This window comes from Trachypithecus francoisi, unplaced genomic scaffold, assembly GCF_009764315.1.
Source record: "Trachypithecus francoisi isolate TF-2019V2 unplaced genomic scaffold, Tfra_2.0 Lachesis_group12, whole genome shotgun sequence".
Lineage (NCBI taxonomy): Eukaryota > Metazoa > Chordata > Mammalia > Primates > Cercopithecidae > Trachypithecus > Trachypithecus francoisi.
In genome coordinates this window covers 73,126,821-73,145,498 of record NW_022681457.1, presented here as the reverse complement: position 1 = coordinate 73,145,498, position 18,678 = coordinate 73,126,821, and the positions used below count along the sequence as shown (strand labels likewise).

Below are 18,678 nucleotides of genomic sequence, written 5' to 3'. Positions count from 1 at the left end.
TTTGTTTTAATTTGCAGTTCTCAGTGCTTCTCAGTACCTCCCACACACCTTAACTGGGACAGGATGGCTGGAGGGGCTGGAGTTGGGTAGTTCCCTTTCCCCAGGTAGGTTAAGCTCTGGTAAAACAAAAGTTTCACATGAGGATATGGCTTATTAGGAGCAGAATGCTCTGGCATATTTAAAATGGCTTATTTTCCCCTCCGCCTCCTGGAAGCACTCATGTGAGGACCTGGTAGAGGTTTTGGAGGTAAAATTCACAAAAGTGTGGGGGCCCCATATGATTGGGTCCACTTGAAGTTTTTATTTTAATTTTCTTTATTTTTTATTTACCTTTTTTGTTTTGGAGATAGTCTCGCTCTGCGGCCCGGGATGGAATACAGTGGCACGATCTTAGCTCACTGCAACCTCTGCCCCCTCTGATTCAAGCCGTTCTTGGGTGTCAGCCTCTCTCGAGCAGTTGGGATTACAGGTGTACACCACCATGCCCGACTAATTTTTGTATTTTTTGTAGGATGGGGTTTTGCCATATTGCCCAGGCTGGTCTCAAGATCCTAGCCTCAAGTGATCCGCCTGCCTTAGCCTCCCAAAGTGCTGGGATTAACAGGTGTGAGCTACTGTGCCCAGCCTTGACTTTTTAATAGTAGTCATTCTGACTGGTGAGATGGTATCCCATTGTGGTTTTGATTTGCATTTCTTTTCTTTTCTTTTTTTTTTTTTTGAAACAAAGTCTCTGTCTCTCAGGCTGGAGTATAGTGGTGTAATCTTGGCTCACTGCAACCTCCTCCTCCCGGAGTCAAGCAGTTCTCCTGCCTCAGCCTCCCAGAATGCTGGGATTACGGGTGTGAGCCACTGCACCCAGCTGATTTGCATTTCTCTAGGGATCAGTGATAATCGGAATGGCACGCAATTTACAACATCAGTTGTTTATTTCTGGAATTTTCCATAATTTTCAGACCATGGTTGACAGTTAACTGAAACCTTGCAATAAGTGGGGACTACTGGAGATCTTCTTCATTTTAAAGATGAAGAAATAGGTTGGGCAGTACAGCAGGGCAACTAGGAGAAATGCATTTAGACAATACGGGTAACTGCACAGTGAGGCAGAAAATATTATATAATACACTAGATTTTTTCAAAGGCAGTCACAGGAGCCTCTAGGAGTTCATTTCCAGTAGAGTCCAGGAGAGGAATGGGATATTGGAATTAAGTAGGTTGTACAGTGATACTTGAAGTCATGAGACTTCTTTAAAATGAAATGGGTCTTCTAAAAATGTTTCATAAATCCTAAAGGTAGGCACAATATATGGCACATAAATTATCAGAAATACCCATATGTATAACATCTCTTTTTTCATTTGGAATTAAACAGCCCTGCCTCAGCAAAGTGTCCCCATGTCTTCTTTTCTGTTCTCAGTTGGTGATTTCCTTTCTTTTGCCATTCACCCTGATGGACAATCTGTGCTCTCTGTCTAACCTTTCTCTCTTGAATTTATAGTGTAGTTATTACTAAGGCACCAATTCCTATCAATTAAGGCTCATTTCAGTGTAACATGGATGTGTTTTATTTAGTATTATGTCCACTAGGCCTTTGTATATTTACTGTTTGCACCACTCCCCACCCCATTTTCGTGTGACAACTGGAGGCCTTGTTTAAAACACTACTAGAAAAAGGACGTGTATCCCATCCTTTATGGCTTTCTTATAACACCAGAAACTATCCAGCCTTGTGTTGTCCTGTTTACTCTAAGATCCTAAGCCAGTGGTTCTCAACCAAGATGAATCTGCTCTCCAGGAAACATTTGGCAAAGTCTAGAGACATTTTTGGTTGTCACAACGTGGCAGGGAAGAGGGTGCTACTGGCATCTAGTGGATGGATAGAACTGCCAAACACCGGCCGGGCGCGGTGGCTCGAGCCTGTAATCCCAGCACTTTGGGAGGCCGAGACGGGCGGATCACGAGGTCAGGAGATCGAGACCATCCCGGCTAACACGGTGAAACCCCGTCTCTACTAAAAATACAAAAACTAGCCGGGCGAGGTGGCCGGCGCCTGTAGTCCCAGCTACTCGGGAGGCTGAGGCAGGAGAATGGCGTAAACCCGGGAGGCGGAGCTTGCAGTGAGCTGAGATCTGGCCATTGCACTCCAGTCCGGGCGACAGAGCGAGACTCTGCCTCAAAAAAAAAAAAAAAAAAAAAAAAAAAAAAAAGAACTGCCAAACACCCTGTGATGTACAGTACAGCCCCCTACAACCAAGAATTGTCTTACTAAAATGTCAGTATTGCCCAGGTTGAGAAACCCTTCACTAAGCAAACCCCTTTTCCTCTCTAACCTCAATTAGGTCCTTAATTGAGTTTATTTCTTCAACTGAAAGGTGGAGGTTATTTTACTTTTTCAAATGGTTGCAAAGATATCAAAAAGATATCTCTAAGTAAGAGATACCTTTTCCTGTTCCTTTCTGAAGCACTTCAGTGAATTAAAGATTGGTGAGGAGTGTAGGTCAAAGTTTAAGTCAATCAGTAATTGAATATTTTCTGTTGTCAAAGACTTAATAAGTTCATGATCAAATAGCATATGTAGGAGAAGACGTTAGAAGGATTTCAGAAACACTAAGCTTATCGCATTCTCTTTGTGCTTTTAATTTTATGTAGCAATTCAAGGCCATCAATAGTTGTAGTCTTAAAAGCCCCTAAAAGCAGAAATGATATTACTGTCAAGAACTAGTAAACCATACTTGAAAGATTTGTGGTTTGTTTAGATTTTATGATGTACCCCTGTTTGCAAGGTGGTGTTAGGTGCTATGAATTAGGAGTTTGTAAGTTTAGTTAATTGGCTGAGGCCTATTGTTGATGTGTTAATTTTTTTGTGAATTAGTTTTTAGCATACAGATCCTGCACAAGATAAATTTATACCTTTAAACATTTTAATTTTTTGGTATTGTAAATGGTGTTTTAACTTTTTATTTTGGCTTCTAGTTCATTGCTGGTATTTACAAATACAATTGATTTATGTGTGTTATTTTAATCTGCAACCTTGCTGAATTCATTTTAGGAGATTTTGGTTAGAGTTCTTGGTATTTTCTAAATAGGCTTATATCTGGTTGTCTCTCTTTAAAAATTTTTAGAGCATTAATATTTTGTAAAGCGTTAATATTCAATTTTGGGTGTTTTCATTCTGAGGCTGATTCTCAACCTGGCCCTCTTGTAAACTTTCACAGCTTCTCCCTTTTCATCTTCACTCCCTTCCCCAGAAATCACTGAAATGACTTCTGAGCACATTGTCATTTTATCTTACTGATTCGAAATTATTATTAGGTAAGTTTATTATACCCTGGAGGTAACAGAATAGTGCATCCAGAATCTTGAATTATGTAGGACAATTTGTGTTAGTGGGTGAAATCTGTTATGCTTTTGCATTCCTGCACCTACTTTTTATTGATTTTTTTTTTTTTTCTCATTGTCAGTTCTTCATCTGCTGTTAGTGTGTCTGCCCTTGAAGTATCTCTTCCTACTTCTAATAATTTGGCATGTTGGAAAACCAGATACCCAAGCTCATCACAGTATTTTCTAGCAACTCCCAATGGAGAGATCCCAGAGGCAGTGGTAGTTGAGTCAAGTCGCATTTTCACTTGTGAATAAACTATTCTGGGGTTTAGATACATAGGTACCTTATTTTTTTTTTAATGTTAAAAATTTTTTTTAAGTTTAGAACAAATTTGCTTAATGAAGTCAGTTCTAGCGGGAAATTCACATGCACATGAGAATTGAAAGAAAGAACTTTTAATGTTGATGTAAGCTTATCAGTGTTTCCTTTTTCACATATACCTCACCACCTCCTCTGTGTTTAATTATCTGGACTTTTTTCTCATCCCTAGATTTTGTTTCTCAAAAATGCTTCTCCCTTAAAACATGATTTAATGAACTCTTTGTAAGATCTAAGTTCTTAATCTCAAAGTAATCTTGAGATTGAGGAGTACTAAAATTGAGGTCCACAGACCCTTGAAGGTCAGGTATAGAACTGCTTTCAGTGTGATTGATTTCCATAGTAATCTTATGTGTTTTATCCAAAAACGTTATCTCAAATAGCTCTCATTGGACTGCATAAGGTTTCCATGGCAAAAAAAAAAAAAAAAAAAGTTTTAAGAATCCATGAGAGGCAATCCCAGAGTGAGCTCTATCATTGCTACCAGAAACCACAAAGCGTTTTGAGAGTTCTGAACTCAGAGTCATAGAGTTCTGATAGGTATGTGGTATTGTAATTCAGCTGAATTTTGCTGTTGCAACATTTAGGTAAATTGTCAGACATCATTAAGATTTGCAGCACGAAATGGGCCCATATATATATGGAGTGTTGCTCTGTTGCCCGGATGGAGTACAGTGGCACGATCTCAGCTCACTGCAAACTCCGCCTCCGGGTTCAAGCGATTCTCCTCCCTCAGCCTCCCACCATGCCCTGTCTGTGATAAGACTTTTTTTTTTTTTTTTTTTTTTTGAGATAGAATCTTGCTCTATTGCCCAGGCTGGAGTGCAGTGGCGCGATTTCGGCTTACTGCAAGCTCTGCCTCCTGGGTTCACACCATTCTCCTGCCTCAGCCTCCCGAGTAGCTGGGACTACAGGTGCCCACCACCACACCCAGCTAATTTTTTGTATTTTTAGTAGAGACGGGGTTTCACCGTGTTCGCCAGGATGGTCTTGAACCCCTGAGCTCATGATCAGCCTGCCTCAGCCTCCCAAAGTGCTGGGATTACAGGCGTGAGCCACCATGCCCGGCCTGTGATAAGATTTTTAAATAAAAATTTCCCAGCTTGTCGCTGTGGCTCACGCCTGTAATCCCTGCGGTCTCGGCTCACTGCAGCCTCCATCTCTCCGGTTCAAGCAATTCTCCTGCCTCAGACTCCTGATGAGTAGCTGGGATTTCAGGCACGTATCACCACCCCCAGCTAAGTTTTTCTATTTTTAGTAGATAGGGAGTTTCACTATGTTGGCCAGGCTGGTCTCGAACTTCTGGCCTAGGTGATCCACCTGCCTTGGCCTCCTGAGTAGCTGAGGCTACAGGCATGTATCACCACTCCTGGCTAATTTCTGTAGGTCCAGGGTTTCACCATGTTGCCCAGGCTGGGATTACGGGTGTGAGCCAATGCACTTGGCCCCAGAACAATTTTTAACAGATGATGCTGGGACACCAACATATAACCACATAGTTAAGTGAAGTTGGACCCCTTTCTTACTATATGCAAAAATTAACTCAGAATGGTTCATACACCTACATGTAAGAGCTAAAACTTTATAAACCTCTCAAAAAATATAAGGCCAGGAGCAAGTGCTCATGGCCTTGGGTTTGACAGACTTCTTAGGATACTGAAAGTAAAAGTAACCAGAGTCGAATTTCATTAAAATTTAAAATTTGTTCTTCAAAGCGAACATCAAGAAAGTGAAAAGATAACCCATAGGATGCAAGAAAATATTTGGGGTTTTTTTGTTTTGTTTTTGTTTTGAGACAGAGTCTCCCTCTGTCTTCCAGACTGGAATGCAGCAGCACAATCTTGGCTCAGTGCAACCCCACCTCCCAGGTTCAAGCAATTCTTGTGCCTCAGCCTCCCAAGTAGTTGGGATTACAGGTGTGTGCTACCACCCCCTGCTAATTTTTTTAGTAGAGACAGGATTTCACCATGTTGGCCAGGCTGGTCTTGAACTCCTGACCTCAGGTGATCTGCCTGCCTCAGCCTCTCAAAGAAAATATTTGTAAATCATTGGTCTGATAAGGGACTCATGTCCAGGAGATAACAAAAAGGTAATTTGCTGTCAGGGCACATCAAAGTCACAATGAGATACATCTTATCCGCTTGAATGGTTATAATAAAAAAAGATAAGTTTAAGCAATGATGTAGAGAAACTGGAATATTCTGTTTCCCTGATTAAAATACACACTTCATTGGTTTCCAGTGTGTTCAGAGTTATGCAACCATCATTTACCAATACAGCTTTTGATGGGATTGTAAGATGGTGCAGGTGCTTTGGAAAAGTTTGGCAGTTCTACAAAAGGTTTTGCAGAGTTCCACTCATTGGTATATATAGCCCATAAAATGAAAACATGTACAAAACCGTATACATTAATTTTCATAACACTATTATTCACAGCAGCCAACAAGTAGAAACAAGCCATGTCCATCACTGACTAAAGAAAATGGTGATGGAATATTCAGCGATAAAAAGGATTGCAATTCTGATAAATGCTGCATCATGAGTGAACTTTGAAAACATGCTAAGTGAAAGGCTAGCCACAGAAGACCACATATTAGTATGATGCCATACACAGGCATACCTTGTTTTATTGCACTTGACAGGGGTGTGTGTGTGTGTGTGTGTGTGTGTTTACACAACCTGAAGGTTTGTGGCAGCTCTGCAATAAGCAATTCTTTTGGCACCATTTTTCCAGCAGCTCACTTCATTTCTCTGCCACATTTGGTAATTCTCGTGCTTTCAAACCCTTCCATTATTATATCTTTTATGGCGATCTGTGATCAGTTTTATTAGGGTGGTCTGGAATGAAACCCACACATCTGAGTAATGCTTATCTATGAAATGCCCAGAATAGGGCACATCTATAGAGACAAAAAACAAATTAGTTAGTAGTAGCCTAGGGCCGGGGAGTTTGGGGGAGTGACTGTTAATGAGTACACTTTCTTTTGGGGGTAATGAAAATGTTCTAAAATTGATAAATGATGGTTGCATAGCTCTGAACACACTGGAAACCATTGAATTGTGTATTTTAAATAGGGAAATAGAATGTGAATTGTATCTCTAAGGTGTTAAAGTTAATAGAGGCCTTTCACCTTATCGTAATACTGTATTTCCTCAATGCCGAGATGTACTTTTTAAGGCTGGACTTGACTGCTCACTCCTGGGATCCCAGCACTTTGAGAATCCAAGGCAGGGGGATTGCTTGAGCCCAGGAATTGGAGACCAGCCTGGGCAACAGTTTTTCACTGTCTCTACAAAATTTATTTTTTTAATTAACGGGACATAGTGGCATGGGACTATAGTCCCAGCTACTCAGGAGGCTGAAGTGGGAAGATCACCTGAGCCCAGGCGGTAGTCGAGGCTGCAGTGAGCCAAGATTGTGCCACTGCACTCCAGCCCAGGTAACAGAATGAGACCCTCTCTCAAAAAAAAAAAAAAAATTATATTTATCAGGAAGATAGATGTGATGCTAGCTTTTAAATCTGTGTGTAATTGTTCAGGAACTGCATCAATGCTAATCTGGAGTTTTTGTTTTGGTCAAGATTTCATTGAACACCAGAACTAGAATATATGTTGAGACCAACTATTCTAAATCCTCCATTTTATGATCTTAAGTGTCAGTCTGGCAAAATTCAGAGAAAACATTTCCCAGTAGGAGACTGCAGCTGGGAAGAAGGTGGTGCCAGCAGCAGCTTGTAAGGATATAAAGAGAAAGATCAGAAGAGCTGGCTCTTATTTCCTACTGGAGGAAAAGATACAGCTTTTGGTGACAAGCTGCATTCTTTAGCAGTGACTTTATTTTTCCTTCACCACAAACCAGACTTGTACTATTTCCAGCCTCAGCACATTATTTAGGCACTTCCCCACTGCATTGTTTTAGTTTCTGAAATTGTATCACATTCCCTCAATTGAATCCAACTTTTAATGCAGTGCCCTTTAGAAAAACACATCATTTTACATTCACCTGTTTTGTGTCTTTCTTGGCTTAAACCACCTAAGATTAGGGCCCAGTACATTCTTGACAACATCCATCATTTTATAGGTGCTTCATTTATACATTAACAGACAACCGGAATGCTTCAGAGATTTTTCTCATCAGATCAGACCTTGCTGTTTTTGGTGTTTGACCCTATTTTCTGGCCGGGTGCGGTGGCTCACACCTGTGTCGCGCCTGTAATCCCAACACTTTGGGAGGCCGAGGCGGGTGGATCACTTGAAGCCAGGAATTCGAGACCAGCCTGGCCAACGTGGTGAAACCCTGTCTCTACTAAAAATAAAAAAATTAGCCGGGCATGGTGGCGTGTGCCTATACTCGCAGCTACTCAAGGTTGAGGTAGGAGAATTGCTTGAACCTGGGAGGTGGAGGTTGTAGTGAGCCAAGATCAAGACCCTATCTTCTGTCCAGCTTCAGCATATTTTATAACCCTGTCTTCCATTTGTATTCTATCCCCTTCCATGCTGCTGCATTTTTCCACAGTGCATATTTTAATTTTAAATTATTCCTTTTCTCCTTTTCTTAAAGGCAGATGATTTCTTTTGGATTCTTGCTCTTTCTCTCTTTTGTGTGCAGACATATGGAGAACTAAAAGTATTAAGGAAAAGATTGTTTAAATTTATTTGAAATTTGCTTCTCTGTGAATTCCATCTTAAAATTTAAACTCATAGGGCAAGCCCATGTGTGTCTCCTAATCAACAATGTGGAGATGGTCGTTAGATAAGACTGTATAAGACATTTAAGTAGATGATAGTGGAAAATGGAAGAGAGGAAGTCAGAGGAATCAGGAAGGATGAGATGTCTATCTCCAGTGACTGGTGTCATTAGAGAACAGTCCATATATTAAGCCCTTATCTTGGTAAGTGCCTTACTTATCTGCTTATTCCTTACAACACTTTTTTTTTTTTTTTAAACGGAGTCTAGCTCTGTGGTCCAGGCTGGAGTGCAGGGGCGTGATCTCAGCTCGCTGCAACCTCCATCTCCCAGGTTCAAGCAATTCTCGTGTTGCAGCCTCCTGAGTAGCTGGGATTACAGGGGTGAATGACTGCACCTGACCTCCAACGCTTTATTAAGATAGGCATTTTGTCTGTTATGCTGAGAGGAACCTTAATACTCAGAGATATTAAGAAGCTTGTGTAAGGCCACATACATAATTAAATGCCAGAGCAGAAATTCCAGGAAATGCCTATACAAGTATATCTGGTTTAGTTTTGGACCTGCTGAAGTTCCTGTGGGACGGGCAGGTGGAACTTTGAAAGAGGCAACAACCCAAGTATTTTCACTTGGGAAAATGTTGGGTGTAATTTATATCAAGTTTTCCTTTTTTGTTTTATTGTTATTTAATCCGAATCATTAGCCTTTTTTCTTTTTGAGACAGCAATTTTTTTTTCTTTTTGTTATTGTTATTTAATCCAAATCATTAGCAGTTTTTCTCTTTTCTTTTTCTTTCACTTTGTCACCCAGCCTGGAGTGTAGTGGCGCGATCTCATCCCACTGTAGCTCAGCCTCCTGGGCTCAAGTGATCCTGCTGCCTCAGTCCCCCAAGTAACTGGGACTACAGGTGTACGTCACCACTTCTGGCTAAGTTTTGTATCTTTTATAGAGACTGGGTTTCACCATGTTGCCCAGGCTGGTCTCAAACTCCTGAGCTCAAGCTATCCGCCTGCCTTGGCCTCCAAACTGCAAGGATTACAGGCGTGAGCCACTGTGCCAGCCCCATTAGCAATTTTTCATAGCATATCCACAAAGTTCTAATATGTATATAATGTATATTGCAAGAACATACGTGCTTTGATTTATGTTTTTCAGTTATGTAATTATGTTGAGTCCCAACTGTGTGCCAGATACCATGCTGAGTAGGTAGCAAACATTGGTAAGCAAAACAGACATAGCCCCTGCCCTTATCAAACTACCCAGATAGCCCGGGCACAGTGGCTCTCACCTGTAATCTCAGCATTTTGGGAGGCCAAGGCTGGAAGATCGCTTGAGGCCAGGAGTTTGAGACCAGCCTGGTCAGCAAGACACTGTTTCTACCAAAACAAAAAAATTGCTGGGCATGGTGATGCGTACCTGTAATCCCACCTACTGGGGAGGCTGCAATGGGAGGATTACTTGAGCCTAGAAGTTGGAGGTTGCAGTGAGTTGTGTTTGTATGCCTTTTATCATTAGATCCGTATTTAGGCCCTGAAACAGGCTAATCAAAATATTTAGGGTTTTTTTTTTTTTTTTTCATTTGTTTTCAGCTGGGAACAAAACACAGTAGCTTTGCAAATATAAAGTGGAAGCACAACCTAGTGCTGGCATTGGAGGTCCTCAAAATGGTCCCCAGGTTTGGTGATTCAACAGGAGGACTCATAGGACTTAGTATATAATCTTACTCACAGCTATGATTTGTTACAGCAAAGAATCAAAGCAAAACCAGCTAAGGGGAGAGGTGCTTTGGTCCAAAGGGAACTAAGCGCAAGCTTCCAAGAGTTATCTCCTAGTGGAATCACACAGGACGTGCTTAATTCCTTCAACATATATGAAAGGTTTTCTGCCAGAGAAGCTCATTTGGGGACTCAGTGCCCCAGGTACTGATTAGGCACCCACTGCCTAACATATGACAAAAATCCAGATTCTCAGAGGGAAAGCGGGTGTTGAACATAAACCATATAGTATTTGTTTATATAGAGAGTCAGCAGGGAATGGTGGGAACCACCCCCAAATCCACATCTTTGTGTTGTTGTTGAGATGGAGTCTCACTCTGTCACCCAGGCTGGAGTGCAGTGGCAAGATCTCGACTCACTGCAACCTCTGCCTCCTGGGTTCAAGCAATTTTCTTTTCTCAGCCTCCTGAGTAGCTGGGATTACAGGCGTGCACCACCACACCCAGCTAATTTTAGTATTTTTAGTAGAGATGGGGTTTCACCTTGTTGGCCAGGCTGGTCTCGAACTCCTGACCTCAGGTGATCTGCCTGCCTCGGCCTTCCAAAGTTCTGGGATTACAAGCGTGAGCCACTGCACCTGGCCATCATATCTTTTAAAAATTGTTGTTTTTATACCCCTGTGTAATCTACTCACTCAGTGTCTGTTAGCCAACAATTGAATCAAGATTCCATTTTACTGCCTAGAAAATCAGTGGCTCTCTAGTTATGAAAACAATTGATAACTCAGATATCAAGCCATTTTTAAAGAAATATCATGGGAATTAAAATTTAAAATTAGGCATGTGTGGTAAGAAGGGTGAGGCCACATTCATCTTTAAAATATCAGGAGGTCTTAGTCATTTCCTTTCCTCTATGGTTTTCTGAAAATTTGCATGTAAACTGAAATTAGATTGTTGAATCATTTTAAATATCTAAAAGATACATAGAGAGTTCCTTTGTTTTAACAAAAAAATACCAAAGGAGAAAATACACTCATAACATGAATTAAAATATAGTTTTTATTTTCTTCTTTAATGTTTATTAATATTTCCCCATAAAGTAGAACTTTCCTTTTCTGTTCTGCTTTCTGTATTCTCTACATATATGTGAACCACAAGACTGAAGAAATCTAGCCTCTGAAAAACCCATAGTTGGAGTTTATTTGCTCTAAAACAATTTAGTTATTTTTGTTTGTTAGATTCAAGGATTTAAGAGACCCTTGGCCGGGCGCGGTGGCTCAAGCCTGTAATCCCAGCACTTTGGGAGGCCGAGACGGGCGGATCACGAGGTCAGGAGATCGAGACCATCCTGGCTAACACTGTGAAACCCCGTCTCTACTAAAAAATAGAAAAAAATAGCCGGGCGAGGTGGCGGGCGCCTGTAGTCCCAGCTACTCGGGAGGCTGAGGCAGGAGAATGGCGGTGAACCCGGGAGGCGGAGCTTGCAGTGAGCTGAGATCCGGCCACTGCACTCCAGGCCGGGCGACAGAGCGAGACTCCGTCTCAAAAAAAAAAAAAAAAAAAAAAGAGACCCTTTATATCATCCAAAGTCTTAAACCAGTTTGTTCCCAGTTTGCATGTGGATGACAGTTCATCAAAACTGGTCAACTAGGACTGAGACTAAGATTCAGGAAGGTAGTCTAGACTGGAAATAGTAATTCAAGGGTCAAAGAACTCAGAGCTGGCAGAGATCACAACAGCGGCTAAGAGTTTGTAGTATTCAAAGAGAAGCCAGAAAGTCAGGACCAAAGCCAAGGACAGTAGCACTTAGTTTACAGTCTGCAAAGCAGAGAATCATGATGGGGAGAATCATGACGATGGGGAGATGTTAGATAGGATAATTTACAAATATTGGCATTTACAAAGCTCTTAGTTATCTCATGATTGTATCAACTCTCTGAAGTGGGTGCTGTTATCTGCTTTATTCAAATACATTATTCAAATACGTTAAGGGACTTGGTCCAAGCAATCACAGTAAGTAGCTGAGTGGAGACTAAAATCTCATAATTTAATTCTTCAGACTGAAAATCCCATCTTCTGAGATAGTAGTGTTTTTCAGACTGTTCTGTCGATTCTGAGGATTCTGCAAAGGTAACCAAGGTGAGGGCTTGCAGATGGGGAGCCTCATCCCTCCTAGGCCACACTCTATCCCAGCTTCTTTCCATCAGAGTTGCTCAGTTTTCAATATTATTATTATAGGCCAGGCACCGTGGCTTACCCCTGTGGTCCCACTGCTCAGGAGGCTGCGGTTGGAGGATTGCTTGAGCCCAAGAGGTTGAGTTTATAGTAAGTTGTGTTTGCGCCACTGCATTTAAGCCTGGGCAACAGAGGGAGACCCTGTCTCAAATAAAAGGTGGGGGTTATACATACGACTCCTTTGAATGAATTGTGTAAAAAATCCATTGGATTAGGAGCAGTAGAATTCTAATTTCAGTATTGTCAATGATGTGACTGTAGGCAAGCTTGGTCCTATGAAATGGGAAAGTTAGTCTTAGATGACTTTCAGATTTATTTTTGCCATAGTCCAATCCATTAAAAAATTTTTAAAAATTATTTTTAGAGATGGGGTCTTGCTATGTTGTCCAGGCTGGTCTCTTATCCCGTGGAAATAGTTCATTTAACATTCCATGCCAGCTCTTCAGTGATGTGTGTGTTTATATCCTTTAGGCAGAATGAGAATGTTTTGTTGTATGTTTTGTTCTAATAGCTGAAGTTAAGGCAGGGTGAAACACAGTCAGCACAGCCACACACTAGCCCAGCTTCCTGCCCTCCCAGGGCTCCCTTTCCCTTCTATCTCTGACTAAAAAATAAGCCCTCAAAAGGTTCTGAAAAAATAATCTTTTTCCTCCATATTTTAATATTTTAGGAACAAGTTCCAGTTCCAGTCTACCACCCAACACCTAGCCAGACTCGGCTAGCAACTCAGCTGACTGAAGAGGAACAAATTAGGATAGCTCAAAGAATAGGCCTTATACAACATCTGCCTAAAGGAGTTTATGACCCTGGAAGAGATGGATCAGAAAAAAAGATCCGGGAGTAAGTTTTCATTAATTTGTACATTTCAAAGTTTTATTTTCAGGTTGCTTTTGAAAATTTTGCCTTTTCTCCTGCACTTTAGAAAGTCAGACATTTAATATATTGAAATACTTTGCTTAATGCAAGAGAATGTTTAATTTTTTTTCATAGCTCTATTACTGGCTACTAGCAAGAGAATGTTATATAGTAATTAAAAATTTTCACAGGCTGGGCACAGTGCCTCACACCTGTAATCCCAGCACTTTGGGAGGCTGAGGTGGGCAGATCACTTGAGACCAGGAATTCAAGACCAACCTGGCCAACATGATGAAACCTCATCTCTACTAAAAATACGAAAATTCGCCAGGCATGGTGGCACGTGCCTGTAATCCTAGCTACTCGGGAGGCTGAGGTGGGAGAATCACTTGAAACTGTCTCAAAAAATAAAATTAAATTAAATTAATAAATAAAGAGAAAGTTAATGAAGAGAGCTTTAATTTACAGCAACCCAGTAAGTAGGCTGAAGTTAGTGTTTCTGTTTTACAGTTATTAAAATGAAAATTATCTTAGTCCAGGATTACACTAAATAGTGCAAAAAAACAAAGTTGATCTAACTGATGCTTTTCTACCTAAAATAATCCCATTCTCCTTAAGGTATCTGCTATAGTATGTAGCTGTTTACAAGCACAGCAGTAAACTTGATCCATATGTAATCCATTTCTCTTTGCTCTGTTGATTGCTCCTAAGTCCTGCAAATTCTCGGGGGATTTAAATAAGAGATTGTGTATAGATCAGCATTAGGAAAAAATTCAATTTGCATGCTTTGGTGATAAGATGACAGGCAAAGCATTCTGATGTGTTACTCAGATTAACACTGTCTTTAATGGGATTTAAACAGTTTTCTGAATAGGACACTTCTGAAAATGCCCTCTGATTTCTCTCCATTGCTCCCAACAGGTGTGTGATCTGTATGATGGACTTTGTTTATGGGGACCCAATTCGATTTCTGCCGTGCATGCACATCTATCACCTGGACTGTATAGATGACTGGTTGATGAGATCCTTCACGTGCCCCTCCTGCATGGAGCCAGTTGATGCAGCACTGCTTTCATCCTATGAGACTAATTGAGCCAGGGTCTCTCATCTGACTTCAAGTGAACCACCATTTTGGTGGTTTTGATCTTTTGTCACTGAGCCCAAAGAGCCAGGGATTAGGAATTAAGATCATGCACAAAAGTTTCCTTAAAATTCCTGGATGGCTGCAGATGTTGGGGGAAAAGTACGTGATATTTTAGAAACTTAGTGGGAAAAGTAGGATGGTATTTTTATGTAAAGCCTTGACCCAATGTTTAAAAATATAATTGTATTTAGATCTTGTTATTGCTCCAGTACATAGGAATTGTGTAAAGTGTTACAGCAGCTGTATTTGTTTAAATTGTGTGTATTGAAGATTAGGAAAAAGATAGTAGTTATTTTTCCTAAATGAAATAACTTTCTTCTCTTCCCCTTCCCCACCCAAATTCTTTTCTGAAGTTGCTGGCATTTGGGTCAAGGTTTTATTAAAAGCTACATTTTATAACACTGGCACACACACAAAAAAGTAGTTTTAAGCTTGTTTGCACAGTTCTTTTTTTCCATTGGAAATGGAATTCATTGCCTTAGGTCTTTTTAAATAGTGTATTATTATCGTTGGGGCTGGCTCTATGCTTGAAAACCAGTTTATTTATAACCTGTTATAAGTGCTATATTCTGTTTGCAGTTAGGAAATGCAGAATTCAAAGTGATCTCCTAGCTTGTAAGCAAACTGAGATGCACTATCCCTTTTCTATAAAAATAAGTTAATGTGTCAAGAAACAAACTCTATTAAAGTGGGGTTTAATATTGCCCTTTCCTATGTGTTTTATCTAATTATTTTGGTTGTTAATATGGTGATAATGGAAAGTCAAGTTAAATTTTAAATATTAAGAATTCTGATTTATTGAGATTGAATTATGCCACCACGTTTATGTAAAAATGAAGGTGGCACCTTGGTGAGACCTAATGAGAAATAATTACTCAGTTGTAACAATTTTGATTTATTCTCTTTCTTCTGACCTCCTTCCCTCGTCTTGAACCATAGCAAAAGGATACTGCATCTCTGATTACTGTAGTGCTGAGGTTATTGAAGTTATATAAAACACATCTCAGTCTCTGTTTCTTGGAAAGGTATCTATTACATCCTGCTAGCTGACTGACAAAACTAAGCAGGGAGAATAAAGATAATTGTATTTTATGTTTTGCACACAAACACAGAATTTGTATAACCATATGACTTCATAGTTGTGATCTCAAAAAAGAAGGAATTTCTCCTTTGTTTCTTGCAGTTAATGTAAGAATACTTTAAATCTCTAAGCTTCTGAAGTGTTAGAGGTAGAGATGGTCTAGTAAAGATGTAGTAGTAATGTTTTATCCATTTAGCATGTGTTTATTTTTTCATATGTACTCAAAGGTGACTTATTGGTTCACCTCAGTGATATTACATACAGCTAAAAAAAATCATTCATTAGCAAAAGGAAAAGTGATCTCAACCTAACGTCAGAAGTGTTTCTTATTATTATTTTATATTGGGTTGAATATTGAACTCTAACACTTTTCTACATGCAAAACACAGTGTCATGAAGGTTATTCATAATTGCATTATAGAGGAATGTAGTATGTCATAAGTACTTTGTAAAGATTTGACATTCAACTGTAGTATCCATATGTTGCTTAAATTTCTTTATGAGCCCCATGATGGAAAGACTTAAAGATGAATTTGAGAAAAATTGAAGAAATTAGATTATCAGGTTCTGTTAAATTGTTACATGTATCTTGCTTAAATTTCTGTTTATTAATTTATATCCACCCAATTACATAAAGCAGATTTGGAGGAAACAACTGAGGTTGTGCAATATTTTCTGTGATAATTGCCTTTTTATTCTTGTGTTTTCTACTTAAACATGATGTCTGTCATCAAGTATTATAGTCAGACTTTCTTTTTTTCTAGATTGTTAAAATTGGTAAATGAACTTTTTTTAAAATCATCTTCCATGTTGCAGTTAGTCTTTCTTTTCAATACAAGTCTTTCACAGAAGTTTGGTGGTAATACTGAAGGAACTAGCATTGGGCAGAATGTGTCATTTTTAGGCACTTTGTATTCTCAAAATACAATGTTAAGAACCATCAATTTTGACGTTTACTAAGTTGTTAAATAAAGTTATAATACAGCTGTGAAGGGCTAAAGTTAGAGTTGATTATGTAAGTATTCCCCATATCTTTTAAAAGAGTTGTGTATAATTATTTTAAAATACTCTCTCTCTCTCTCTATATATATATATATATACACACCTGTGGGAAGTATTTTTTATTGTTTGGCATTTAATATCATTTAATCATGTACTTAGGCTTGATAGCACCAAAGCTTCTAAAACCAAACAATAGCTGTAATCTCTTGATTTAGATATGGGCTAGATATGTTCAAGCTTGGCTGTGGGATTTGAAATTTCTGAAAAGCTTAACCAGGAAGAAACAAAAGAATCTTATCCTTTTGAATGCAAAACCCAACAAGTTGAAATACTTTCAGATATTTGTAGTTTAGCTAACACAAACTTTCTGTGAGTGTTCTTTATAGGGAATCTCTTCAGTACTAGAAGACTCGCTCCCTACTATTGGTGTTTATCATGTGATATAAAACTGTATGATTTCACAGAGTAGTAAGCATCGAGGTCACAGATCCCCTGCATACAAATCTTCATAAAGAAGCATTGATTTTTAAAAAGGAGCAACACTTAACTAAAGTATAGTAATCCCCCTTATCCACCGTTTCTGCCATGTCACATACCCACACACTATGGTGCAAGAAGGTATTTTGAGAGAGAGATACCACATTCACATAATTTTTTTCTTTCTTTTTTTTTTGAGATGGAGTTTCACTCTTGTTACCCAGGCTAGATTGTGATGGTGCATTCTCAGCTCACTGCAACCTCCGCCTCCTGGGTTCAAGCAATTATCCCGCCTTAGCCTCCGGAGTAGCTGGGATTACAGGCATGTGCCACCATGCCTGGCTAATTTTGTATTTTTAGTAGAGACGGGGTTTCTCCATGTTGATCAGGCTGGTCTTGAACTCCCAACCTCAGGTGATCCACCCATCTCGGCCTCCCAAAGTGCTGGGATTACAGGCGTGAGCCACTGCACCCAGCCTCGCATAACCTTTATTACAATCTATTGTTATAACTTTTGTAAATACAATTTACAAAATTGTATTTACCGGGAATGGTGGCTCACACCTGTAATCCCAGCACTTCAGGAGGCCAAGGCAGGTGGATCACTGGAGGTCAGGAGTTTGAGAGAAGTCTGGCCAACATGGTGAACCCCGTCTCTACTAAAAAGACAAAGATTAGCCAGGCATGGTGATGCACACTTGTAATCCCAACTACTTGGGAGCGTGAGGCTGAAGAATCGCTTGAACCCGGAAGGCAGAGGTTGCAGTGAGCCGAGATCGCACCACAGCACTCCAGCCTGGGCAACAGAGTGAGATTCTGTCTCCAAAAAAAAAGACAAACTTACTGTTTTACCAATACTGTTGCTAATTTCTTACTGTGCCTGATCCATAAATTAAACTTTATCATAGGTATGTATGTGTAGGTATATGTGGTACTATCCACAGTTTGAGATACGCAGTGGGCTTCTTGGAGAGTATATCCCACGGATAAAGTGGGTGATACTGTAGTCAAAAGGAGAGCTGCCTAAGGTCTTGAGACTGGAAGTGGTAAACGAGAGAGAGGATGTTTCTTCAGCATAAGTCACAAAAATAGTTGGTGGCTATCTCTGCTTACAAAAGCAGTGGGTAGCAGTCATAGAGTCAACTGATGAAACGTGTGTAAATGCATCTTGGTGTAATCTCAACTAATTTTTTAAGCCTTAATTTTAAAATTTGTGGACACAAGAAAAGTTGGATTTTAGGTTAATATCCTTCAAGTAATGTTAAATTTACCTATGTGAATTTAACCACTCTTCGGTTTTTAAATTTTTATTATATTTTTATTTTTAAAATTTTTTCTTTTAAATATCAACTGCTCTTTTACTGGGCGGGAAGAGACAGGACGATTTGACCTGTCCTTCTGTACTCTTTGTTTTTCTTCTTCTTTTTTTTTTTGAGACGGTCTTTCTCTGTCTCCCAGGTTGTAGTGCAGTGCTGTGATCATGGCTCACTCTGCTCACTTGTCTCTTCGAATCCCCATTTTCCCCACCATGGGAGTGTTGGTAGATCAGTAGTTCTCAGAGGCCAGGAAACCAGAGCACAATGACCTAGGGCTCTGGATGTTTATTAGTAATGGAGACCCTTCTCATATCAGAGTGGGAGAGGAGAAACAGAAATTTTTGAGACAGGGTCTCACTCTATCTCCCAGTCTGGAGGGCGGTGGTGCAATGACGGCTCACTGCAACCTCCACCTCCCAGGCTCAAGCAGTCCTCCCAAGGAGCTGAGACTACAGGCACACGCCACCATA

General features: G+C 40.0%; 1 protein-coding gene across 1 annotated transcript in view; it reads left to right on the top strand.

Annotated features, from left to right (window-relative positions):
• The window catches only part of RNF11 (ring finger protein 11), a 37,657-nt gene extending 21,252 nt beyond the window's left edge, over positions 1–16,405 (top strand). The window contains exons 2-3 of the mRNA XM_033226422.1: positions 13,004–13,173; positions 14,110–16,405. Of these exons, the coding sequence (XP_033082313.1) occupies positions 13,004–13,173; positions 14,110–14,281 (342 nt within the window). The 3' untranslated portion in view covers positions 14,282–16,405. The remainder of the gene's footprint in view (positions 1–13,003; positions 13,174–14,109) is intronic.
• Positions 16,406–18,678: the final 2,273 nt, after the last annotated feature.